The sequence below is a fragment of the Podarcis pityusensis genome (assembly GCF_964106645.2).
Source record: "Podarcis pityusensis genome assembly, contig: HAP1_SCAFFOLD_95, whole genome shotgun sequence".
In the NCBI taxonomy this organism is placed as follows: Eukaryota; Metazoa; Chordata; class Lepidosauria; order Squamata; family Lacertidae; genus Podarcis; species Podarcis pityusensis.
Genome location: NW_028293442.1, coordinates 36317 through 60305, shown reverse-complemented (window position 1 = coordinate 60305; position 23989 = coordinate 36317). Strand labels below are relative to the sequence as shown.

At 49.8% G+C, this 23989-nt stretch overlaps 2 protein-coding genes across 16 annotated transcripts in view; both read right to left on the bottom strand.

Moving 5' to 3' along the window:
• Positions 1-23989, bottom strand: part of LOC308468957 (uncharacterized protein) — a 62515-nt gene that overhangs the window by 10949 nt on the left and 27577 nt on the right. For 6 of the 15 annotated variants that reach the window (XM_081024288.1, XM_081024282.1, XM_081024280.1 and 3 more), the window contains one exon: positions 23780-23906. The exons of 4 other annotated variants lie outside the window; for them this stretch is intronic. In XM_081024288.1, coding sequence (XP_080880414.1) covers positions 23780-23906 — 127 coding nt within the window. Of the gene's footprint in view, positions 1-330; positions 839-2004; positions 2218-23779; positions 23907-23989 lie in introns of those variants that run through there. 5 more of the 15 variants (XM_081024283.1, XM_081024293.1, XM_081024294.1 and 2 more) reach the window with 5 other exon arrangements.
• On the bottom strand, positions 20887-22442 carry LOC308468961 (uncharacterized protein; the record flags this gene model as incomplete). Its single annotated transcript, XM_081024299.1, has 1 exon — positions 20887-22442. The coding sequence occupies one exon, from the start codon at positions 22440-22442 to the stop codon at positions 21210-21212; it is 1233 nt and encodes a 410-aa protein (XP_080880425.1). The 3' UTR covers positions 20887-21209.

Here is a 23989-nt window from a genome sequence, read left to right as displayed (position 1 = left end):
GGTCAAGTCCTCCATCCATGATCAAGTCAAGTAAAAATGAGAGTGGTTAATATTCGCTAGGGCCAACTACTGTTACCACTGGTCTTATAAAGGAGGTGTGAGCGGGCTAGGAAGCCTCTTTAGTGCTTATTCTTGTACTGAAAGAAAAGAATCAGACTGAACCCTGAACAAAGGCCTGGCGGAACAGCTCTGTCTTGCATGCTCTGAGGAAAGATGTCAAATCCCACAGTGCCCTGGTCTCTTGTGAGAGAGCGTTCCACCAGGACGGAGCCACATCCAAAAAGGCCCTGGCTCTGGTCAAGGTAGTATCCAGAGGAAAGTCTCCCTCACCTGCTTTCTCTCTGCCTGCTTCCTCTCCTCTGCCTGACTCAGGAGGAAACCTTCGGCCAGGGCCACCGCCTGGGAACTGGTCTCTGCTCCACAGTCCCTCACCCAGCTCTCCATCTCCGGAGGAAGGACAGCCAGGAACTGCTCCAAGATCACCAGGTCCAGCATCTCAGCTTTCGTGTGCCTTTCTGGCTTCAGCCACTGAAGGTCAAGGTGGTAGAATCGGCTGCAAACCTCTCGGGGTCCCTTGGCCTCCTGGCAGCAGAACTGCCTCACCTGCTGGATCTGCACCTCTGAGCGGAGGGTGTCCTCCTCACCCAGGATCTTCTGCACAGAGTTTTCCCAGAATCCCCCACTGCTCCCAGTTTGGTTGGCATGGCCTCTTCCTTCTTCAGGGCCAGCTGGGTCTTGCTCATCCATCTGTGCTCTCAGGAAGTCTCTAAGAGATTGGAAGGTACCCTTTGGTCTTCTGCCAAGTTCTGTCCGTCTTAATGAGAAGGTCTAGCAAATCCTAGAAAGCAAATAAATTGTTCTGTTACAGAATTTGTAGGTCAGGAGAAGAAACAAGATCCCAGAACAAGCATGGATGAGTCTTGCCAGGAATCAGGACTGGACGGTACCAGAGCCCAAACCATGAGATACCTTTTTGAAAAGAAAGAGGAGGAGGAAGGGGAGAAGAAGTAAGTCTCCAGCCCTCTAGCAATGCAGAATGTGGAGGCAACTGGAGGGATTTCTGGGAGATGAGTCAGCCTGGTTTCTCCTGCCTTCCAGTCAATGCATGAAGTCAGAACTGACTGACAAGGCAATCATTTGAAAAATGGATGCTTGGCTCTAGTGGGGGTCCTCATCCGGGGGTCCTCAGGAGTTGTTCTCCCCCCACCCCCACTTCTGGGCACATTTCCCCCTGCTTCTGTCTCCTTTTCTTGCACTCTCTGCCGCTCTCAAGACAGACTCCTGGGGTGGGGTCCCTATTTCTTTGCTCTGAGGGCCAGGTATGTATCTAGTCAACCCCCTGAGGGCCAAGTGGGTGGGGCCAAATACATCTCCTTTGGAATTTAGGCAGCTAATTTATGATTATCATTCTCTTAGATGGCTTATCACACGCACAGCCATTGATGCCCAGGTCCCTGGAGGCTCAGGGAGTAGCAGCGCCCATTTCCGGCTGCTTTGCCAGCAACAACCCCTTTGGGACAGAGAGGATGTGGTCCAGGGATGCCCTGCTCTGGGTGCGAGGGGATTGCTGCCGTGGCCTCCGTGGGGAGCTGCCCTGGGAGACACTGGGAAACTGGTCCCCAATGCAGCAGCCAGACTCTGGGCTGGGATCCCTCTCTTTACTCCTGGCCTCTCTTTCCCACCTTTCCTTCCTCCCTCCCCGTGGTTTTTTTGGGGGTGTGGGGTGTCTAGTCCACCTCCTCCTCCAGCTTTGGAAAACCATTTGCAGATGTTTCCTCTGTTCTGCAATGACGCTGAGCGACGTCACACAGTCCCACGGACTCCTTTGTTTAAAGAAGGGAGATCTTTTCTGAAAGGGGGGGGCGAAGGGCCAAATGAGTTTGGGATCCTCTGCTCTGCAGGAAGGAGAGCGTGGCAGACCTGGCCCCTCCCTGGCAGGACCCTCTCCTCCCTGACTTGGGGTCCCCCCAGCCTCCTCCCCTGCTGCAGCCCTGGGACCCCCACCAGATCCCAGAGAGAGAGGAGACTCACCAGATCCCAGAGAGAGAGGAGACTCACCAGATCCCAGGAGGGACAGCCAGGCAGCCCTTGCAGGAGAGACACCCAAGCAGGAAAGGACTGGGGAGGGAGGGGCCTTGGCTCTGGAGGACCTGCCCCCCCTTGCTTCCTGGCCTCTCTAGGAAGGCAGCTCAGATCCCTTTAACCCTTGCCAAGCCGAGTCCCCCAGCTGAGCCCTCTCTTGCTTGGCAAAACCTCAGATTATGATTTTTCTATGGATTTAGGGGGGCAGCTGCCCCCCTGGCTACCTCAATGCCCAGATCTCCTTTGGGGGTGAGGCTATCGGTTGGGCTCAGAGCATCTCCTTCCCTGGCCAGAAACCAGAGGAAGAGCTGGCAGGGAAAAGGGCTTTGCAGGAAGGAAGGAAACTCATCCTAGAATTCAGAAATGGGAGGAGAGAATGGGGGTGGTCTTGATCTACAGGGTGGCAATTTCAAAAGTCTTTCTAAGGCCTGGCACACCATTTTTCTGGGTCCCTCCCCTCTCCTGCAAGTGAGGGGAGCACCCTGTTGCAACAGATCAAGAAAGACCAAGCCCACAGGCTGCTGTTTTGCTCCAAGTTATCCTGGTTGGTGTCTTTCTTTTTGTCCAAGGGAGCCCTCGGATTTTTCCGTTAAGACCCCCAGGGCTGGACTGGAGGGGTGACTGCCGGACCCCCCCCCCCGCTCCGCTGCATGGCGCCCCGGGAAGCCCAGCGCTGGTTGCCTTTCCTTGCCCCAGGTGTCACCACCCCTCACTTTCTGCGCAGACCCCATCCTATGCTGGGCTGCGCTCGGGAGTCCAAGCCCCCTCCAGGGTGCAAAGATCTGCCCATTCCCCCAAATTTAGTTAATTTCAGTGCACGGCATCGTGGAGAATTGTTAACGGAGAAATCTGAGGCTCCCCTGGACAAAAAACAAGGACACCGGCCAGGAATAGCAGAGCAAATTGGTCTGGATTGAAGACTGTCGCGACAGGACTCCCACCTGCCACCAGGTGGAACAGGATGGAAGCCCTGAACAAAAGAGAACCCAAAGTTTTATTAGCTGCTAATCCCCAGGTTACACCCCCCCAAACTACATCACTCCTACATCTGGTGGCAGTAATCTGAGCATCCTGGACCCTGCCCCATGGTTCCCCTTGCCTCCACCAAACACCCAGCGAGTGTCACAAAAGAGATCTTTACATTTCCCTGTTTCCCAGCCAAGTTCCTCACACCCTTTTGTCTTCCTCTGGGTTTGTTATTTCTGGAATGGCTACCTCTCTGGCACTCAGGTATCAGGATGCCAGGGATTATCCCTCAGGCAGAGGGGCTGCTGAGGAGCTGAGCTCACAGGTCTAGATGAATTTCTGAAGTTTCCCCACTGAGCCAGTACATAGAGACATTGATCAGTGAATTCTTACATTTGGTATCGTGCAGCAGAGGCCCTTTGAATAGATAGGTAGAAACTGCAATGAAGTGTTTTGTGGGGACAAGTCACAAAAGTGATGGTGCTGATTTTGGGGGTGGGCTGCATGTACATGAGGTCTGCTGGAGGGGCAACCCCTCCCTCCCCCAACCTATACACAAATTCCTGCAACCGTTTGACAAGCGCAGCCGCTGGCGCGGCGCATCTTTGGTAAATGAGCACACCCAGTCTCAAGTCCTTTAGAGATAAAGTAGGTATACATTTCAGTAATACCTGGGTATATATGTATTTTGTTTTTCTAGCTTGATCACAATTATTTATTACTTCTTAACAGGTAGATGGTTAAGAGCTTAGGCGGCTTCAGTGGCAGCCCCTGGCCCCCACCCCTTGCACCCCCCAGGTACAGACGGCCCTGGCCCTCTCCGAGGGTCCGTCCAGCTCTGGGCTGCTGCTGCTGCTGCTGCTGCTCACTTGCAATCATAATTAAAGCTTGCTGCGTGTCCTCTGTTTTTTCTTTTCAAGGGAGGGTAACAAAATCAGACAAATTGCATTTATTATCTTTCAATGGCGCAGAGCCAGGCAGGCAGGCAGGGGAGAGGGCAAAGCGACACATCAGCGCAGCTCCCCCTTCCCTCGAAGGCTCGGGGTACGCTTGGAGTTGCGGGCGCGGGCGGGCGGCAGGACGGATGTCACCCCCCTCAGGATGGCACCCGGGGTGGTCCAACCCCACCGCCCCCACCTTGTTCCACCTCTGTTCCCCTGGCCTGGGGTTCCCTCCCTTGGGGGTGGGATAAACGTTTAGTTGGGGCTGGGGATTACTTTAATTTGAGTATAAATGTAAGTTTTTCTCTGTTGTTGTTATTGTTAAAATTAGCTTCTACTGACTGATTGGGTTATTGTATAGTTTGTATTTGGTTCTTAAGGGGAGAGGGCCAGGGCTGCCGGGGAGGGGCTCCCAGCCAACAGAACGGCTGGGACAGAGCCCACCAGGCCATTCCAGCAGTGGAATATGATTACTATATTGAAACCGCCTTTTGCACAAAGGAGTAACATGACATGGAGCTGAATCCTGTTGAAATATAAAATAAATGAATAAATAATGCTTCAGTATCTGGGAAAAGATCACACGCGGAAGGCTTCAGTTTGGGCTCACGTATTTATGTATTTGGTGGTTTTACATTCCCATTAATGAAGCAAATTCTGCCCACACCTTTTGCTGTCATACAACCCCAGATCATCACACTAACTGGGTGCTTCAAGGTAGGTGTAATGCAAGTGGGATGTAAATCTTCTCCGATTCTTCTTCTCACATATTTTTCTTTTCTTCTATTATGTTCTTCAAACTCACGAAATGAAAGAAGACAAAAAAACCAACCAACTTGTTAGGAATCACATAACAAGTCAAGCTAAGCAAGTTGTGCTTCCTTTTTTTAGTTATTTGGCTATAAATTTTGATAGAATACAGGTAATTGCATTCTTGATTATATTATCCTTCCATTGATACATAATTCTATGATATTACTCCAAAAGCAGTAGTGTTATTGTCAGGAGTGCATGCCGGAGCCAGGCCCTGGGACCGGTAGGGCTTTGCAGGACTGGGGCTTTCCTCAGTTTGTTCTGAAGAGGCAAGGCAGGGCTGCACAGGTGTGGCCGATAGGTAACTCACAGCACCTGGTGGCAAGAGCCGGAAAGGGATATAAGGTCAGCATTTCCCTTTGGCTCTTTGCCACAGCAAAGCGTTTCCTTCCTTGGGCTTCTTGACTCCTTGCTTCCTGATCCTCGGACCCTTGGCTTCTTGACTCCTGGCTTCCGGACTCCCATTCCTGCTCCCACCCCACCGTCTTGCCCCCGGGTCCTGATGTCCTCCACCAGGACTTTGACCGCCCATAAACCGTAAAAGTTTGCTGTGGCCAACCTATGTCCCGGCCAGGGTGTCAGATGGACGGAGCCCAGTCTATAGATCTCACCACGGTGCAGCAGAACCTCTACACCCAGGGAGCTATGTTCTAGGGGGAGGTTCAAGCACTTTGAGCGGCCCCTGCTGCAGCCCCAGCCTGACGTGCTCCCCTGTCCCATAACCAGAGAGGTTCAGGGGGGAGCATGGTGTTGGGATTTGTCCAGCTCTGGCCCATCTGGAGCTGGTACTGGCTCGTCTTATCTTTAGCCCAGCAGAGCGTAGTCCGCAGACGAAAGGATAAAGCAGTATGTGCCACATGCTAATCTTTATTTCTCAACTATACCGAGAACACGCAAACATACATCTTGCCTCTGTGAGAGCAGAGAAGAAACTTACTCTCGACACAAAGAAACCGAGAGAACACTGAAAAACAGGAAACCAGTGGATGTCACATCCAGTCTCCCATTCCCGTGGGAACCCAACAGTAACTTGGACTGTGGAATGTAAACAATGTCTTGTGACATGCAGTTGCTGCTCAGTGAGGGAAATAGAAACCAACACATGGGGCCCTTCGAGGTTTTGTCAGCCAGTGTTGGCTGATGTCCGCCACCTGTGCAGCAGGCTTTCCCACCCCACGGAGCAGCGTGTGCTTTATGGTCAGCCTCTTCGTGGGCCCGGCACTTTCTTGGGTCTCTCCGTACCTTGAGGCCAGCGACCATCTGCTGGGGAATTTGGACGACTTCATTGCCACCCTGGAGGGCACGTTCGGGGAGCTGAATCGCGCCCTGGCGGCTGAGATGGCCCTGCAGAACCTCCGGCAGGGGGCTTGCCCAGTTACCGAGTCCACCGCAGAGCTCCGTTGGTGGGCTGTGGACACCCTCTATGCAGCTGCCTGACGGTTCCACTTCCATCAGGGCCTTCATCCCTGCCTTAAAGATCAACTGGCGTGGGTGACCCCCCCTCAGCAGCCCTGACAGACTTTATCACGTTGCATATTAACATTGACATGAGCCTGTCCGAGAGAGATTCCGACCTCCGATCGAGGGAGTCCCCGGGGTCCAGCGCTGCAGTGGGGCTGGAAGTGGAGCCCATGCAAGTAGGTGCGGCCCGCCGCTCTCTCTAGCCAAGAGAAGGGTGTGATGCGGGCCCTGGGACTGGGCTTGTATTGCGGGGGGGGGGGCATTTCGCAGCAGAGTGTCCAGCGAAGAGGTTGGGAAACGCTAAGCCCCAGCTGTGCTAGGAGGGTGTGCTGGTCCCGGGGGGAAAGTTACCGTTGTCGTAGTCAAAGTCCAGTCCTGAGTCACTAGCCTGGAAACAGTTCACAAGGAGCGAGGCGGGGTCCGAAGCAGGAAGCCGGGCGGGGACAGGAACACTGGAAGGTCAGAAGCTGGAAGCCGGGCGGGGACAGGAACACTGGAAGGTCAGAAGCTGGAAGCCGGGCGGGGACAGGCACACTGGAAGGTCAGGTCTGGGTCCGGGTAGGAGCAGGTACTCAGCGACGACGTTGCTCCCGCAACCTGGGACCGGGCTGACTCGCCTTTATCTTCCCTGAGGCCAGGGGCGGTCCCGGCCCCCAGGAGACCCACCTCTCCTGGCCTTAAGGCGAGCACTCCTCCTGGGAGAAACCAGTTCCCTTCGCCTCTCTGCCCTGAGCCCCTGCAGTTGAGAAGAGGCTGAAGGGTTACTGGGCCCAGGGGGAGACTCACCTGTAGGCACTGAGTCCTCAACCCCCTCTGGAGCCCGAATGGATTCACCTGGTGCCTGCTCCTGAGGATCCGGCACAGGTGTAGGTACCTCACAATCAAGGCCCTGCCCCAGTTCAGCCGGCCCTGGAGGCGGGGACTCCTGTGCAGGCTGGGAATCCTCCGGTTCACCCTCTGAATCGGATTCCCAGGCCATCACAGAGGGGCTCAGCTGAGGCTCAATCGCTGTGCACCCCATTTCCTTCTCCCTATCCATATTCTCTTTCCCCAGGGGGGCATGCTGGCCCGGGAGGCAATGATTGACTCTGGCGTCTTCATGGACATCAGTTTCACTGAGAAGTATCAAGTAGCGTCAGTGGTGAAAGCCTCGCCCATTTCAGTGGTGGGTCTGGCGTCTGTCCCCCCTCGCATCAGGACCCATTACCCGTGAGCCCTGTCCACTGGCCAGGAACTGTTAACGTTTCAACTAGTCCAGACGCCACATTTCCCTGTGGTCCATGGAAGCCTCTGCTTGGTCCGACATGACCCCGCCATTTCCTGGGTGCAGCGGATGTTGTGTTTCTCATCGTCTTTCTGCCACGACGTCTGTGCCCAACCCCCAGCCGGCCCTCAGTTCTTCCACTTTGCAGGGGGCTGCCCCAGACGGGGCAGGGTTACCGGATGTCGGCCTAATCCTGAAGCCCTACCAGGATTTGGTGGACGTGTCTGAGAAAAAGGGGGCTGAGGCTTTGCCACCCCATCGGACTTACGATTGTCCTATTGACTTGCAGCCAGGAGCAGAGAGTCCTTTCGGCCGCATTTATGCCTTGTCAGCCCCTGAACTTGGGGCCCTCCGAGAGTACTTAGATGACAACCTTGCCAGGGGGTTCAGTCGCCCCTCTACTTCCCCTGCTGGCCCCCCTCCCCCACCTGCATGTTTTCCGGCTGCCTGCGCATCCCTAGAATGCTTCCCTGGACGCAGCAGCACCGGAGCACGGAGAGGAGGTGGCGGTGGCTGTCAGTTGCGCTCCTAGCCGCCGGAAGCTGAGCCGGGTGGGCTGGAGCCTGCGCACAGGACACGATCCTTTCCGCTCTGCTTGCCAGGAGGGCAGGGGATTTCCCTGCTCTTTCTTGCGTTCGTCTGCCACCAATCTCCTTGCTGAGCGTGTCTGCTTGCTGCGAGGTGACGCTGCTGCAGCCTGCGCTGAGCAACGGAAGGGGAAAGGATCGTGTCTGCCTGCTGATTCCTTCCTAGCTGCATCACCTCGCACCAAGCAGACACGCTGAGCAAGGGAAATGGGCCATTGCTGGCCCAATCCGAGCAAACACAGCAACCGAAAACAGAAGAGGGTGGGCAGTAAGACCCTGAGGCAGAGGGCAGGAAAGGAATTCACTGCGGCTGTGTACTCCCTGCCAGAAAGGGACCAGAACAAGAAGAGGGGAGCAGCAGCTGACTTTCACTACCCAGTTAAAACCATACGCAGCAGGAGTCACAACTGAATCCTTAGGAAGGCGCTACAATAATTAGGCAAGGGGAACAGGGCTGATGAACAGACGGTAGTCTTGGGATGCCATACAGATCGAGAGACTCCACACACAAGGTCACTCCAACGCCCCCTTTAACCACGCGCTCTCCCGTGCAGCAACACGACTCACACGCCTCCACACACACATCAAAATATGCCCGATACAGGAACCCCAGCAGCCTCCTCTCTGCAGCCTTCCCTCCTCCGTAACACGCGATCTGATTTTGGCCCCTGCACTTGGGCCAGTCGGCTCCAGGGACCACATATTCGCTCAGTAAGACACACAGCCATTTCCCCTTACTTTTGAGGAGGAAAAAAGTGTGTCTTATCGAGCGAAAAATACGGTAATTTTCCCTTTCAAACAGGATACGTGAATCTCTAAGAGAACTCAAAACCCACATAAGGAAAATGTTCAATAATTTGTCGACTGTGTCAAAATTAACAAAGGTTTTGTCCCTTCATTTCTACCACAGCCAAACTAAGTGAAGGAAATTAGACTGAGCAGAAAATAACAGTAGTAATTATATGTAAAGGTGATAGTATTTAAATGAATAAAATGCTGAACTCTAAGTGGTTTTTTTTATCGTTTACAGCTTCCCTTATGATATTCCTCCCTCTTTGGCTTCTTACCCCTTCAGGTGTTAAACAGGGTTGTGTTATTGCCCCAGCTCTATTCATTATTTTCATTGCCATGATCCTACACGTTGTCGAAGGGAAACTCACCACCGGAGTAGAAATCATATATCGAACAGATGGAAAGAAAGCTCTTCAATCTGAGCAGGCTGAAAGCAGGGAGTAAGGTGACCGTAACGTCCGTCAAAGAGCTTCAGTATGCTGATGACAACGTAGTGTGCGCACGCTCAGAGGATGACCTCCAAACCATCCTAAATATCTTCACAGAAGCTTACGAGAAGCTTGGCCTATCACTCAACATCCAAAAAAACAAAGTGCTGCACCAAGTACAAAATATCCCCTCTGCAGTGCCACAAATCCAACTCAGTGGTGTAACAGTGGAAAATGTTGATCACTTCTCCCTAGGCAGTTATCTTTCCACAAGGGTCAACATTGATGCCGACATCCAGCATCGCCTGAGCTCAGTGGCGTAGCGTGGGTTGTCAGCACCCGGGGCAAGGCAAGTAATTTGCGCCTCCTAACCCGTGGATTTAGCAATGTTGCGCCCGGTGCGGCCGGCCCCCCCGGCACCCCCCACGCTACTCCACTGCCTGAGCTCTGGGAGTGTGGCTTTCTCCCAATTGAAGTGCAGAGTGAGGACCGGGAGATTGGCAGGGACACCAAAATGTTTGTTTGCAAATGGCCTTAAGAGGCGTGACATGCAAGTCCCTTTCCGGTTTACTAAAACCCATGCATTTGGGAGGGGAATAGCAGGTCATTATTTAGTGCATATCTATATAACATACAGGACCAAAGGGGGGTGGGAAATATGTCTATGTGTGAACTGTAGTTAAATGTGGAGAAAATATTTGCGATTCCTACGGAACCTAAGCAAATTTATCTCCAAAGGAGGGAGCTGTTATAGAAATGATGGGGGGGGGGGGCGCACCTTTAAATTGTTAAATGTTACAAATATTATACCTGAATGTATCCTTTTGCCTTGACAGCTCAGGGAAGATATCTAACTTTATAAATCATATCAAATCAACTCCAGAAAGTGCCCAGAGGTGACAATTGCTGAGCTGATTATTGGAAAGCCTCATCCCATCCCCAGACTTGCCAAGGGGTCCAGACATGCAAAGGAAGTTCTGTTGTACTTTTGGGCAGTGGGTACTTGAGACTTGTTTGCCTATGCTAATCCTATCCTTGGGTCTTGCACTGACTCATTTTCCTTATGTTAATCTTGTGTAACCCTCCCCTTTCTGACGTTTTAGTGGTGTAGCAATGACGTATTGATGATGCTGTACAAACTGCATTCTGGGATATGGTGGGAAGCTTTAAAAGCCAATGTCGCCCCATTGCTCTGGGTTCCCTCGCTGCTGTTGAACCTGTTGCGCAACAAGAAAGGATCTCAGTCTACTGGCTGCTGTTTTGCTCCAAATTGCTTGGCTGGAATTTCCTTCTTTTACTGACCGCACGGACCCACGGGGGACCTGTGCCCAGACGAGCTGGGATCTTTGTGGTGATGCAATGTATTCCTTTTTTCCTACACCTCTTTGCTAATAATCTGGAGCTTTCCCCTCCATACTCACAGAAGCGTTGTTTAGAGTATGGAATGTTGATCATTGTTTTGTTGACTTTTTTTAGATACTGTTTGTAGCATGATGAGAGGGCAGTGATGTCTTGTTCTGTCTTGCTCACTTTTAAGGAGGTTTGTTTTTTAAGGGATGCTTTTAGCAACTTGTAAGAGTCCCTAATTGTTGGGGGTTTCCTTCGGAGGAAGGTTGCCCATGGGGTTGTAGGAGGGGTGTCTTTCAGGGATATGCTTTTCATATTTAGGTTGAGGTCACCCCCCCCCCCGGAATTGCTTCCCCTTCGGAGGAGAGGAACTTGTTTTTTGGATGAACTCTAGCTGTTTCAAGTTTGGGGCATATATGGAGCCAATTGTCAGTTTAGTTTTGCCATCTAGTGTCCCTTTAGCAAAAATGAGTCTGCCTCTTTTGTCTTTGAGGACTGTTGCGGCTTTGAAGTTCAGGTCTCTACTGAGTATTATGGCTACTCCACAGGACTGAGCCAGGTGCAACTCATTGTTGACTGAAGCAGGGATCGCTCAGGAGTTTGGGTGGGTTGTGTATTTATTGTAGGAAGGCGATGTGTGGTTTCATGGTGTTTACATACAAGGTGATGCATTTTCTTTTGATGGGGTTTCCGAACCCCCTCACATTTAATGTAATTGCTTTTAAGCTAGCCATCTTGCTTATCTACTATATAGGGTGATTCCATGCCAGCCAGTTCGGGTTGCCCTGTGTCTCTCACCTTGTATTGTCCATCAAACCAGTGAAATTGCGCTGACCTAGAGGTTAAAATTAGATTTGGGTTAAAGAGTGGGGGGTGGGTTGCAGAAAGTATCCCCTATGTAGTCATATAGGTGTTTATTTGGGGTATCATGGGCCAGTTGGTCCTAGGTCTCAGCTGGCATGGAGTTCTTTGTTCAAGGTCAGGCCATCCTCCCTGTTGTTTGCGATAGGAAGTGGTCAGTGAAACGGTGTTAAGTATCATAATAATAATAAATTATTATTTATACCCTGCCCATCTGGCTGGGCTTCCCCAGCCACTTTGGGCGGCTTCCAACAAAATATTAAAATATCATAATGCATCAAACATTAAAAGCTTCCCTAAACAGGGCTGCCTTCAGATGTCTTCTAAAAGTCTGGTAGTTGTTCTGAAGCCTTATTTACCTAGGGATCCATCAGCCACGCCATCCCCGGACCTTGGAGGGAACAAAAGTACCAGGAAAGCAAAATCTTCTTTGGAGAAAAAGTTTATTGAAATCTGTGCACAGAGACAGCCAGCAGAATAATTTCTGAAATCTGGCTGTAAAGCAATACGCATCTGCAAGCCTTCTTATACTTTGAGAGTATTTACCCACCTCCCAGACCTCCCCCCAAAACTTCCCCAATCAGCTGGCAAGTTTTCAACTTATTCCTTATATGGCACTTCCATATTGCTTGCTGAACACATTTTATTGCTTGCTAAACATTCCTGTCTTTCTATTTTGCTTGCTAAACACATTACTCACCTTTCCTTCGTACACGTGTCTTTTCTTATCTTTGCATTAGTAAGCATAAGACAGGAAAAGGGGCCTCTTTAGCAGGCCTGGTTAAATCTGCACTTTTGACCCGCCAGCCAAATTTAGCAGGTCTGGTTAGTTATTGCTAACAGCAGCGGTTTCTTGCTAGCTGGCTAGGCAGGAAACGAACTTTTGACCTGCCAGCCAAATTTTGCAAGCAGTCACTGGCGGTGTGCTAACTGTCTGGCCAAAATTTGCAGAAGTAAGATTAGCACAGGATTAGCACAGGAATTTACTGCAGATAGTATTTGAGAGCAACCTTTCTTAGGTACAGAGTTCTAAGCACAGAAAATATTGAGAGAAACCTTTTCCCATCTCCCTTTACTCCCTCCTCTTCTTTTGAACAATCTATTACTTAGATTCGTTCTGGGGTAGGGGTCTATATTCTCTCATTACAGCAATCACGCGAGGTCCCATCATGCGAGACATCATCTTTCCCATCATATTCTGCAAGCATTGCATCAAGCAGGGAATACAAAAGCAAAAAAGCAATAGAAGCATTATTGGGCCTATCACCATAGTAAATATCCTCCCCATCCATCCACCATCGGGCAACCAAGAATATAACCAATTCCATGGATCACCTTCTGTAGTTTTTAGCGGGTTTTCAGCTATCATTGTTTCCATGTGGTCAATTGTGGCCGAAATGCTGACATTATTATCTGGGATAAACATACAGCAATGAAAATGAACTAGCACACAAACTCCTCTCTATGTTGAAGATGTTACCAATGGGAATTCCATGTAGCATCAAACCTGGCCATTTAGCATAAGGTGGCATGTGCATACACAGCCAACAATTGGAAAGATTTAGCATTGTGGTGAACTTCCTCAAGGGTGAGAGCCTACCGGTGAGCTGATGCTCCCACTATGTGGGTCAACTTTTCTACTAACCCTGTTGGGTGGATTGAACTCTCGTGCTGCCTCCCTACTGACCAGAGCATATGGAAGCTGAAATCCTGGGGTGGCAATTCTTACTGGCACTTGTTTAGCAATTTCAATGCACACCTGGTTAAGGCTCCCACCCCTGCAATACTTGCATTAAGATAGGTTCCGTCCCATCTAACGCCTGGATTAAGATTAGAACCTGGTCCATCAGATGAGGTTGGTATAGTAACCTCATCAAACCCCTGTTTCCAGTAGTCAATGAGCACGCCATCTCTTACCACCGGCAAGACGAACCAGTCGTAGCAGAGGCCAGCAGGCCAGTAAGGGCGGTATGGCTCGGTAGGGTCAGGGCTGTGGGGCATAGAGCAAATCAATACAGAATATAACAGAAAAAAAGGAAAAGAGAAAGTCCTTATGAAAGTATTAAATGTCCTGGTGGACTTCCTGGATCAGTCCCGGCACGGGTTTTCACGTTGGGGACGCTGCCCGCGGGCGTCCCTCCCATCCATTTCTTCAGCTGTGCGTTGAGATATCAGCTTCCGGTGTGATATCAGCAGAGCGGTCATCAGCGGAGGGTCTGGAGATGGTCAGCCGAAGGGGTTAATCAGGATTTAACTGCACAGTTCAATCTATAGTGGTCACTCTGGTGTGGTGGACCCAAGGGGTGATGCCGGCGAATTTCACGGCGGTGGGTGTGGAGAGCAGGACGGTATAAGGTTCCAGCACGGTTGTAGCTGCGTCCGTGCCCAATCGTTTACCCACACTTCATCACCTGGCTCGAACTGATGCAGCCAACACACAGGGGTTGCGAGCCTGGGTCCACCTGTCGAGATAAAAGAAAACTCGGAAGAATATCTGGACTTAATTATTCAATTGCATATCCTGACCAGCATGTGGGGACAACATTCTGACATATGGGACCGGTCTCCCAAGCACAATTTCAAAGGGTGACAGGTGGGTTCGCTTTGACGGGAGACTGCGGACCCTGAGTAATGCCAAGGGCAACATGGTCACCCAATTAGACCCGGTTTCCTGCGTCAGCTTGGACAGCTGATTCTTTAGAGTCCTGTTCATTCTCTCTACCTTTCCAGAACTCTGGGGTCTATAAGCAGTATGCAGCTTCCAGTTGATCTGGAGCGCTTTTGCCAGTCCCTGTAGGACTGCATGAACAAATGCTGGTCCATTGTCAGATCCTATGGACCTTGGCAATCCATAGCGAGGGATGATTTCCCTAAGCAGGCACCTGGTTACTTCAAATGCCTTTCCAGTCTTTGTTGGCCATGCTTCGGCCCATCCGGTGTAGGTGCACACAGCCACCAGCAGGTAGCGGTGTAGTCCACAACGGGGTAATTCAGTAAAGTCCACGACAAGATCTTCCATAGGTGCAGTTCCACTGCGCTGAACTCCTGGGGGAGCTAGTGGTCCGGTTCTGGGGTTATTCTTTTGACACAGCAGGCATTTCCTGGAAATCTGGGCTGCCAGTTGGTAGAGGTGGGCTATATAGAAGCATTTCTCCAGCTGCTTGGTTGTAGCATCTGGTCCTATGTGGGTTGAATCATGGTATCTCTGAGTAACCTGCCGAGAAAGGGACTCTGGAATCCATATCCTGTCATCAGGGGTAAGGTACCATCCTTCTTTGGACAATGTCAGCTCCTGAGCGTCTGCAGTGTCCCTTTCCTGCTTCGTATAAGCTGGCTTGTCAGTGGTGCTTAAAATTTCTTCTGGGACCAGTGCTCCAATAACCGAGGCGGGGGCCAGTTCTTGGGCTGCTTCCTTGGCCACTCTGTCTGCCAATCGGTTTCCTCTGGCCACTTCTCCTGGTCCAGTCTTGTGTCCATAACAATGGATAACTGCCACTGCCTCGGGCTCCCATACAGCATCCAGAAGGTTCAACAAGGCTTGTGGGTGGGCCACCTGGCGTCCTCTGGAGGTAAGCAAACCTCTTTCTTTCCATAAGGCTCCATGGGCATGTAAAGTCAGGAATGCATACTTAGAATCTGTATAAATGTTTATCTTCTGTCCCTTTGCCAGGCTCAGGGCTCTGGTAAGCGCAGTTAGCTCTGCCAGCTGGGCCGATGTTCCAGGCGGGAGTGACTTTGCTTCGATCACCTGGTCTTCCAGGGCTACCACTGCATAACCTGCCTTCCGGTGTCCAGCCTCAATGAAGCTGCTTCCATCCATAAACCATGATGGCCACTGGGGGTCTGCTTCATCTTTAAGGTCAGGCCTGCTAGAATACACCTCATCCATTACTTCAATGCAATCATGCGTGGGCTCCTCACCTACTCCTACCGGTAATAGGGCAGCTGGGTTGAGGGTTGTGGTGACTTGGAATTTCTAACGCGGATGTAGTAGCATCTGACATTTCCTCATTTTAGCCTGGGAGAGGAAATAGGTGCCTTTCGGCAGATGGCACGCTGACTCTTTCCTAGGCGGCCTCGCCCTCCTCTTCTTCTTCTAACGGTGGACCTCCCGTCTTCAGGGCCATCAACTTCTTTGCCTGGTACTTCTCCTTTTTTCTTCTGGGCCTCTTCCTCTCTCTGATTATAAGTGGTTTGGGCTATTTTCTAACATCCATTTCAGGGTGTGGCCCATCTGGATTTTTCGGCAAATATCGGGCGCTGCTTGGGCTACAAAGGCAGTTTTTATGATAGGGGCATGGATATACTGGCGGTAGGCTTCCTTCAGCTTCTTTAAGTAGGCTCCAGGGGCCTCCTCTGTTCCTTGCACTATTTCTCTGGCCTCCACAAAGTTGGTGAGTTTTCTGGCTGCCCTCCTCATGCCATTTAAGACATTCTGGCGATAAGTGGTGAGGGTATTTTGCCCTTCAATGGTCTGATAATCCCAATTCAGTGTAGTTTCAGGATATCCTGTTGCAACAGCTTGATCTCCTGCCCCCTGCGCTCTCATGTGTGCTCGGGCTTCAGCATGAATTCACCTATCCTCCTCTGTAGCTAGCAGGGCATCCATCAAATATTGCACATCATAAAAAGTGGGGTTGTATGTTTTAAAAAAATTCCCTCAAACAGCTTAATGATTTTGGCAGGGTTTTCTTCAAATGAAGGGTTTTGGTTCTTCCAATTACAAACATCTGCACTAGAGAAGGGGACATGTTGAACTGTATAAGTTCTATTGGGCACCACCCCATTAGGTCCCGTGGGGGCCGGAGGGTCATACACTCTATGGAGAGGCATCACTCTGGCCGCGCCCTCCTCCTGTGCTTTATGTGCCCTATGGAGGGTCACTCTTTTCACTGCCTTCCCCACTCTTTCTGCCACTTTCTTCTCTGTTCCCCTACACATCCCGCTGTTTTTAACATATGGGGACTGACGTCCACTTCTCCTGCATAAGGTTCCACATACTTTCTCAAACGTTCTGCCTGTTCTTATTATCACCTATCAACTTAACTAATCTTTTTACAAATTCCTCATCCTCACCATCCTCTTCTCGTTCCTCCCTTTCTCCATCCTCGCCCAGGTCTACCAATGCATTGTCCACGGGATTGGGGGCTGGGCCATCTGTTCCCTGTGGCGGGGGTGGTGCCAGGGCTGTTGCCGGGGCATGAGGTGGTGGGGCATCAAAACTTTTATCTTCTTCCCTCTCTGAATCCTGGAGGACTGGGGGGTTGTCCTCCTGTCTTCCTGACTGAGCAGATACGGCTGCCTGAGACTTTTTGGCAGCATGACTTCAGCCAGGAGGGGGGGGGGTTCTGTTCCACATTGGTCTTCCATGTGGAAATGTAGGGGATTTGATCAGGGTGGACATTCAAAATGTTCTGATATAATGGGTTAATGAGTTGCAAATCAAGGGTCCTGATGGACGGCCAATTTGTTATTTTGGGGTGGGCCAATCTAATTTACACAATGTCCTCATCCTCCCCTCTCATCAGCTTGAATCCCCAAAAGCATTTCAAAGGGGTACTTTTACTTTGGCCAGAACCCATTTCTTCCAGATACTTCACACACAACAGACCTACAATCGCTCGGCCAAGGGGACACTAAGCCCTGGCCCACACTTGACAATTCAGCCACTAGAGTATCTTGACATGCAACATACAACATACAAAACACACCAATATAATTTCAACATGTAACACACTAAACACACCAAAATAATTTCAGCATGCAATACACAAAACACACCAAAATAATTTTCCCTCCTTCTTCTGTTCCAAATTTTTGCTGGTGGCACTCTCCTGCACAATCAGTCCCCTTTATTCCTGGTGGCTGGCACTCTACTGCGCAACCAATCCCCTTATTCCTGGTGGCTGGCACTCTACTGCGCAACCAATCCCCTTATTCCTGGTGGCTGGCACTCTACTGCGCAACCAATCCCCTTATTCCTGGTGGCTGGCACTCTACTGCCCAACCAGGTGAGGCTGATCAGACCTCGCCCCCCTTTTCCTTGGGGGCCCACGCCCTTTCCCTTGGGCTTACCTTTTTCCGCTGCGGACCTGTCCCCTCGGCGCCGTCCTCTTTGTTTTTCTCCCTCAACAAGATGTCTCCACTGCAGGACAGTGTGGCTGGCTCCCCCCACGAAACAGGTGGGGTGCGCACGGGAGCCTGCAAACGCTGCTGAGCTGTTCACCTTTGTTGAGCCTGGCCCTCCGGTCCGTATTGGGGAGAGGGCTTATCCCGGACGAGCCCCCAAAGAAATGAAGCCTTATTTACCTAGGGATCCATCAGCCACGCCATCCCCGGACCTTGGAGGGAACAAAAGTACCAGGAAAGCAAAATCTTCTTTGGAGAAAAAGTTTATTGAAATCTGTGCACAGAGACAGCCAGCAGAATAATTTCTGAAATCTGGCTGTAAAGCAATACGCATCTGCAAGCCTTCTTATACTTTGAGAGTATTTACCCACCTCCCAGACCTCCCCCCAAAACTTCCCCAATCAGCTGGCAAGTTTTCAACTTATTCCTTATATGGCACTTCCATATTGCTTGCTGAACACATTTTATTGCTTGCTAAACATTCCTGTCTTTCTATTTTGCTTGCTAAACACATTCCTCCCCTTTCCTTCGTACACGTGTCTTTTCTTATCTTTGCATTAGTAAGCATAAGACAGGAAAAGGGGCCTCTTTAGCAGGCCTGGTTAAATCTGCACTTTTGACCCGCCAGCCAAATTTAGCAGGTCTGGTTAGTTATTGCTAACAGCAGCGGTTTCTTGCTAGCTGGCTAGGCAGGAAACGAACTTTTGACCTGCCAGCCAAATTTTGCAAGCAGTCACTGGCGGTGTGCTAACTGTCTGGCCAAAATTTGCAGAAGTAAGATTAGCACAGGATTAGCACAGGAATTTACTGCAGATAGTATTTGAGAGCAACCTTTCTTAGGTACAGAGTTCTAAGCACAGAAAATATTGAGAGAAACCTTTTCCCATCTCCCTTTAGTTCTTCTCTTTGACATTTGGTGGGAGGGCGTTCCACAGGGCGGGCGCCACTACCGAGAAGGCCCTCTGCCTGGTTCCCTGTAACTGGGCTTCTCGCAGTGAGGGAACCACCAGAAGGCCCTCGGTGCTGGACCTCAGTGTCCAGGAAGAATAACGGGGGTGGAGACGTTCCTTCAGATATACTAGACCGAGGCAGTTTAGAGCTTTAAAGGTCAGCACCAACACTTTGAATTGTGCTCGGAAACGCACTGGGAGCCAATGTAGGTCTTTCAAGACCGGTGTTACGTGGTCTCGGCAGCCGCTCCCAATCACCAGTCTAGCTGCCGCATTCTGGATTAGTTGTAGTTTCCGGGTCAGCTTCAAAGATAGCCCCACCTAGAGCGCATTGCAGTAGTCCAAGCAGGAGATACCCAGAGCATGCACCACTCTGGCGAGGCAGTCCGTAGGCAGATAGGGTCTCAGCCTGCGTACTAGATGGTGCTGGTAAACAGCTGCCCTGGACACAGAATTGACCTGTGCCTCCATGGACAGCTGAGAGTCCAAAATGACTCCCAGGCTGCGCACCTGGTCCTTCAGGGGCACAGTTACCCCATTCAGGACCAGGGAATCCCCCACACCTGCCCGCCTCCTGTCCCCCCAAAACAGTACTTCTGTCTTGGCAGGATTCAACCTCAATCTGTTGGCCGCCATCCATCCTCCAACCGTCTTTGTGACGCCTATGTTGGATATCGGGTCCATAAGCAATGTTGCTCATGTTATTAACATCACTGGTAAGTTGGGGTAGGGATGAGGGTGTTGATATGCTCTGGCAGCCCCTATGTGCTGCTTGTTTGTCAGATTTTAGCCTGTTTGTGGATTGTTTTATTGAGGTTAGGGTGAATCAGGAACACCTGGAGGAATTTTACCCTTATGCTTTTCATAGAATCAGTTAGCCATATAACCATATATCCTTATGATTTTTATATAATCCATGTTTGAATCATGACGGCTTCTGCAAAAGCTTATAGCAAATTGCTTAGATCGGAAGAATCCGAAATGAACTCTGCCCCAGTTCGCTTCCCTTGTTCTTCTTAATGTCTCGCTAACATAAGGGGGAAGCAATAAATCTGCTGTGCTGGCACTTTCCCCCCTGTCCAGACAGGGTCCTGAGTAGCTCAAACAGGAAGATGCTAACCGCAAAATGTCCCGGTATAGCAGATGGCCGCGTAGGAGCGTAAGGGCCAAAGTTCCTTTTTCTTCCTTCTTACCATAAATCAGGGGAAAGGTTAAATGCATGTTCAGACTGAAAAAGCAGAAGTTGGGAGGGAACTCTTTGCATGATCAGGGGGCAAGGCTTGAATGCTCTCATTGGTTTTCTTTTTGCTGCCGTGTGCGATTGTATCGATTATGTCATGTATGTACTCAGGTATAAAGCCTCAGGGAGCTGGAGCCCGGGGCCCAGTCTTTGGGAAAGGATTCCACTGGGTCACTTATTGCTCAGCAATAAATATCACTTTCTTTTTCTCCACTGCTGCGTCTGTCAATTCTGGGACACAATTTGAGTGGCTCACTGGTACCTTAAAAATCCTGGCAACAAGGGGAATTATTTTACTTACTAAGGCATGGGGAGGGGTGCTGAGAGTGAGTTGTAGATTGTTGGGTAATGGGGAGTGTCCTTTGATGTCACCTGGACTGGTGTTGGGTGGGGATCTCTGTGGAGGTGTGAGGCTGGGGGGAATATTGATCGTGTTAGCTGTATTGATGGCTTGGGGGGAGAGGAAAAGGAGGAGGGGGTCACCAGTCCATTGGGTTGAGGTGATTTCTGGTTGCTTCATTCTGCCTTCTGCCACATTGGCCTCCGCTCCCCATTTGGTGTCCTCCGCAAATGTGATGGGGATCCCCTCAGTTCCTTCATCCAAGTCGTTCATAAAGACGTTGAACAACAACGGGCCCAGGACAGAACCCTGCAGCACCCCTCTTGTCACTTTCCCCCAGGATGATGAGGAACCATGGAGGAGGACAATTTGGGTTCGGTTACTCAAATCCACCTAACAGTTTCCTCATTCAGCCCACATTTTAGAAGCTTAAAGGCAAAAATATTATGGGGGACTTCGTCAAAAGCCTTACTGAAATCAAGATGCATTATTTCCACAGCTGTTCCCTGATCAACAAAGTTTGTAACACCATCCAGAGAAAGGGGAGGAGAGATTTCTCTGGCTTTTCTTGTTTTTGAGAAAGCCATGCTTTTATCTTGTATGTTTATGTTGTGAAATCTTCAGATGAAAGGCACATATATATTAAAAATGATAAAAAATAAGGATATTGACAGGCTGAAACATGTGCAAAGGAAGGTGATTTATGTATTTATTTAATTTGTCTACCACCCGACCCAGTGGTGCCAACTTGAATAAAATATTGGAGGAAGGGGCCAGGTAAGGCCTGCCTTGCACAATCAATCACATGATGCATAAAGGGCATTGGAATGGCAATGCCTATCAACTGGGGGGGGTGGCCCCCTCAAATATATCATTGGGGGGCAAAAACCCCTCAGCCTCTAAGTGTTGACTCCTGTTCCCACATGTCTCAGGACGGTTACAACATAAAAACACAAAATACACATCAGTAACTCAACTCCCCACCACATTTTAAAAGGGCCTTAGATGTCAATCAGCCAAGGGCCTGGTTAACAAGGTGCGGATTTGCCTGACTCCTAAAGCTACAGAATGAAATATTTTTCCGACCTTTGTATGAATTCTTTGATGGGAAGTGAGACCATGGCTGTGACTGAAGCTCTTTCCACATTCCACACACTGATAGGGTTTCTCCCCTGTATGAATTCTCTGATGCTTAGTGACATCAGAACTCTGACTGAAGCTCTTTCCACATTCCACAGACTGATAGGGTTTCTCTCCTGTATGAATTCTTCGATGGGAAGTGAGAGAGGAGTCATCAGTGAAGCTCTTTCCACATTCCATGCACTGATAGTGTTTCTCCCCTGTATGAATTCTTCTATGGGAAGTGAGATCACTCTTATGACTGAAGTTCTTTCCACATTCCCCACACTGATAGGGTTTCTCCCCTGTATGAATTCTCTGGTGCTTATTGAGATTGGAGCTCTGAGTGAAGTTCTTTCCACATTCCACACAATGATAGGGTTTCTCCCCTGTATGAATTCTCTGATGGGAAGTGAGATGGGAGCTCTCCCTGAAGCTCTTCCCACATTCCATGCACGGATAGGGTTTCTCTCCTGTATGAATTCTTCGATGGGAAGTGAGAGAGGAGTCATCAGTGAAGCTCTTTCCACATTCCATGCACTGATAGGGTTTCTCCGCTGTATGAATTCTTCGATGGGAAGTGAGATCACTCTTATGCTTGAAGCTCTTTCCACATTCGCCACACTGATAGGGTTTCTCCCCTGTATGAATTCTCTGGTGCTTAGTGACATCAGAACTCTGACTGAAGCTCTTTCCACATTCAACACACTGATAGGGTTTCTCCCCTGTATGAATTCTCTGGTGCTTAGTGACAGCAGAGCTGTGACTGAAGCTCTTTCCACATTCCACACACTGATAGGGTTTCTCTCCTGTATGAATCCTTCGATGGGAAGTGAGAGCACTCTTATGACTGAAGTTCTTTCCACATTCCCCACACTGATAGGGTTTCTCCCCTGTATGAATTCTCTGGTGCTTATTGAGATTGGAGCTCTGAGTGAAGTTCTTTCCACATTCCCCACACTGATAGGGTTTCTCCCCTGTATGAATTCTCTGATGGGAAGTGAGATGGGAGCTCTCCCTGAAGCTCTTCCCACATTCCATGCACGGATAGGGTTTCTCACCTGTATGAATTCTTCGATGGGAAGTGAGAGAGTCATCAGTGAAGCTCTTTCCACATTCCATGCTCTGATAGGGTTTCTCCGCTTTATGAATTCTTCGATGGGAAGTGAGATCACTCTTATGCTTGAAGCTCTTTCCACATTCGCCACACTGATAGGGTTTCTCCCCTGTATGAATTCTCTGGTGCTTAGTGACATCAGAACTCTGACTGAAGCTCTTTCCACATTCAACACACTGATAGGGTTTCTCCCCTGTATGAATTCTCTGGTGCTTAGTGACAGCAGAGCTGTGACTGAAGCTCTTTCCACATTCCACACACTGATAGGGTTTCTCTCCTGTATGAATCCTTCGATGGGAAGTGAGAGCACTCTTATGACTGAAGTTCTTTCTACATTCCCCACACTGATAGGGTTTCTCCCCTGTATGAATTCTTCGATGGGAAGTGAGATCACTCTTACGACTGAAGCTCTTTCCACATTCCCCACACTGATAGGGTTTCTCCCCTGTATGAATTCTCTGATGGGAAGTGAGATGGGAGCTCTCCCTGAAGCTCTTCCCACATTCCACACAATGATAGGGTTTCTCCCCTGTATGAATTCTCTGATGGGAAGTGAGATGGGAGCTCTGACTGAAGCTCTTTCCACATTCCATGCACTGATAGGGTTTGTCTCCTGTATGAATTCTCTGATGCTTAGTGAGATTGGAGCTCTGACTGCAGCTCTCCCCATACTCCAAATTTTTGCATGGCTTCTCCTCTCTGGGGATTTTGTCTTGTTCAGCCTTGTTCTCAATCTGCAATTCATCACAATCTGCAATGGAGACAAAATGGGATTAGAGCCTCAGGAACAAATGAAGAAGAACTAAAGGGAGTTGCGTGTGTGTTCATTACCTTTGTTGTTTGTCATTAACCAACATATTTATTAGATTCTGATGGGTTGTTGAATGTTGCTTTCTTTGATAGACTGTACTGGTAAAATTGTGAAAGCCTTTTAGAAACAAGTGCATTTCAGATGTTTGATGGCTCATAACACCACTTCTTTTGGAGTATGGTGGATGCTCGGGTTGCAAAAATGATCCGTGTGGGAGACATGTTTGCAATCCGCAGCGTTCGCAACCTGCAGCGTTGCATCTGCGCATGTGTGGGTCATAATTTGGTGGTTCTGCTCATTTAAGATGCCTGGGCAGTTCAGAGTCCCAACCGTGGTATAAAAAGGCAGAACTGGAGGAAGATGGTTCACAGAAAAAACTGGAATTTGCTGTTCAAGGTTTATTGTGTGGGTGTTAGGTTCCCAGGTGTTGTATTGGGCGCTGTTGAGCTATGTGGAAATGTATGAGGTTTGTTACATAGAGGTATTTTTTGAATATCCAGGCTGATAGGACGATCGCACAGGGAGCCTTACCAAGAGAGGCCACGATCCCACGATTCTCCTCCATGACGTCCTTATGCAGAGCTCTCTGGTCAGGATCCAGCAACGTCCACTCCTCATCCGTGAAACGAACAGCAACATCTTCAAAGCACACTGGACCCTAAAAGAAAAAGGAAATGTCCTCTTCTGAGACAGCAGAAATATGATCTGCTACACAATGCTCTGTTCTTTCCTTCCTCTTAA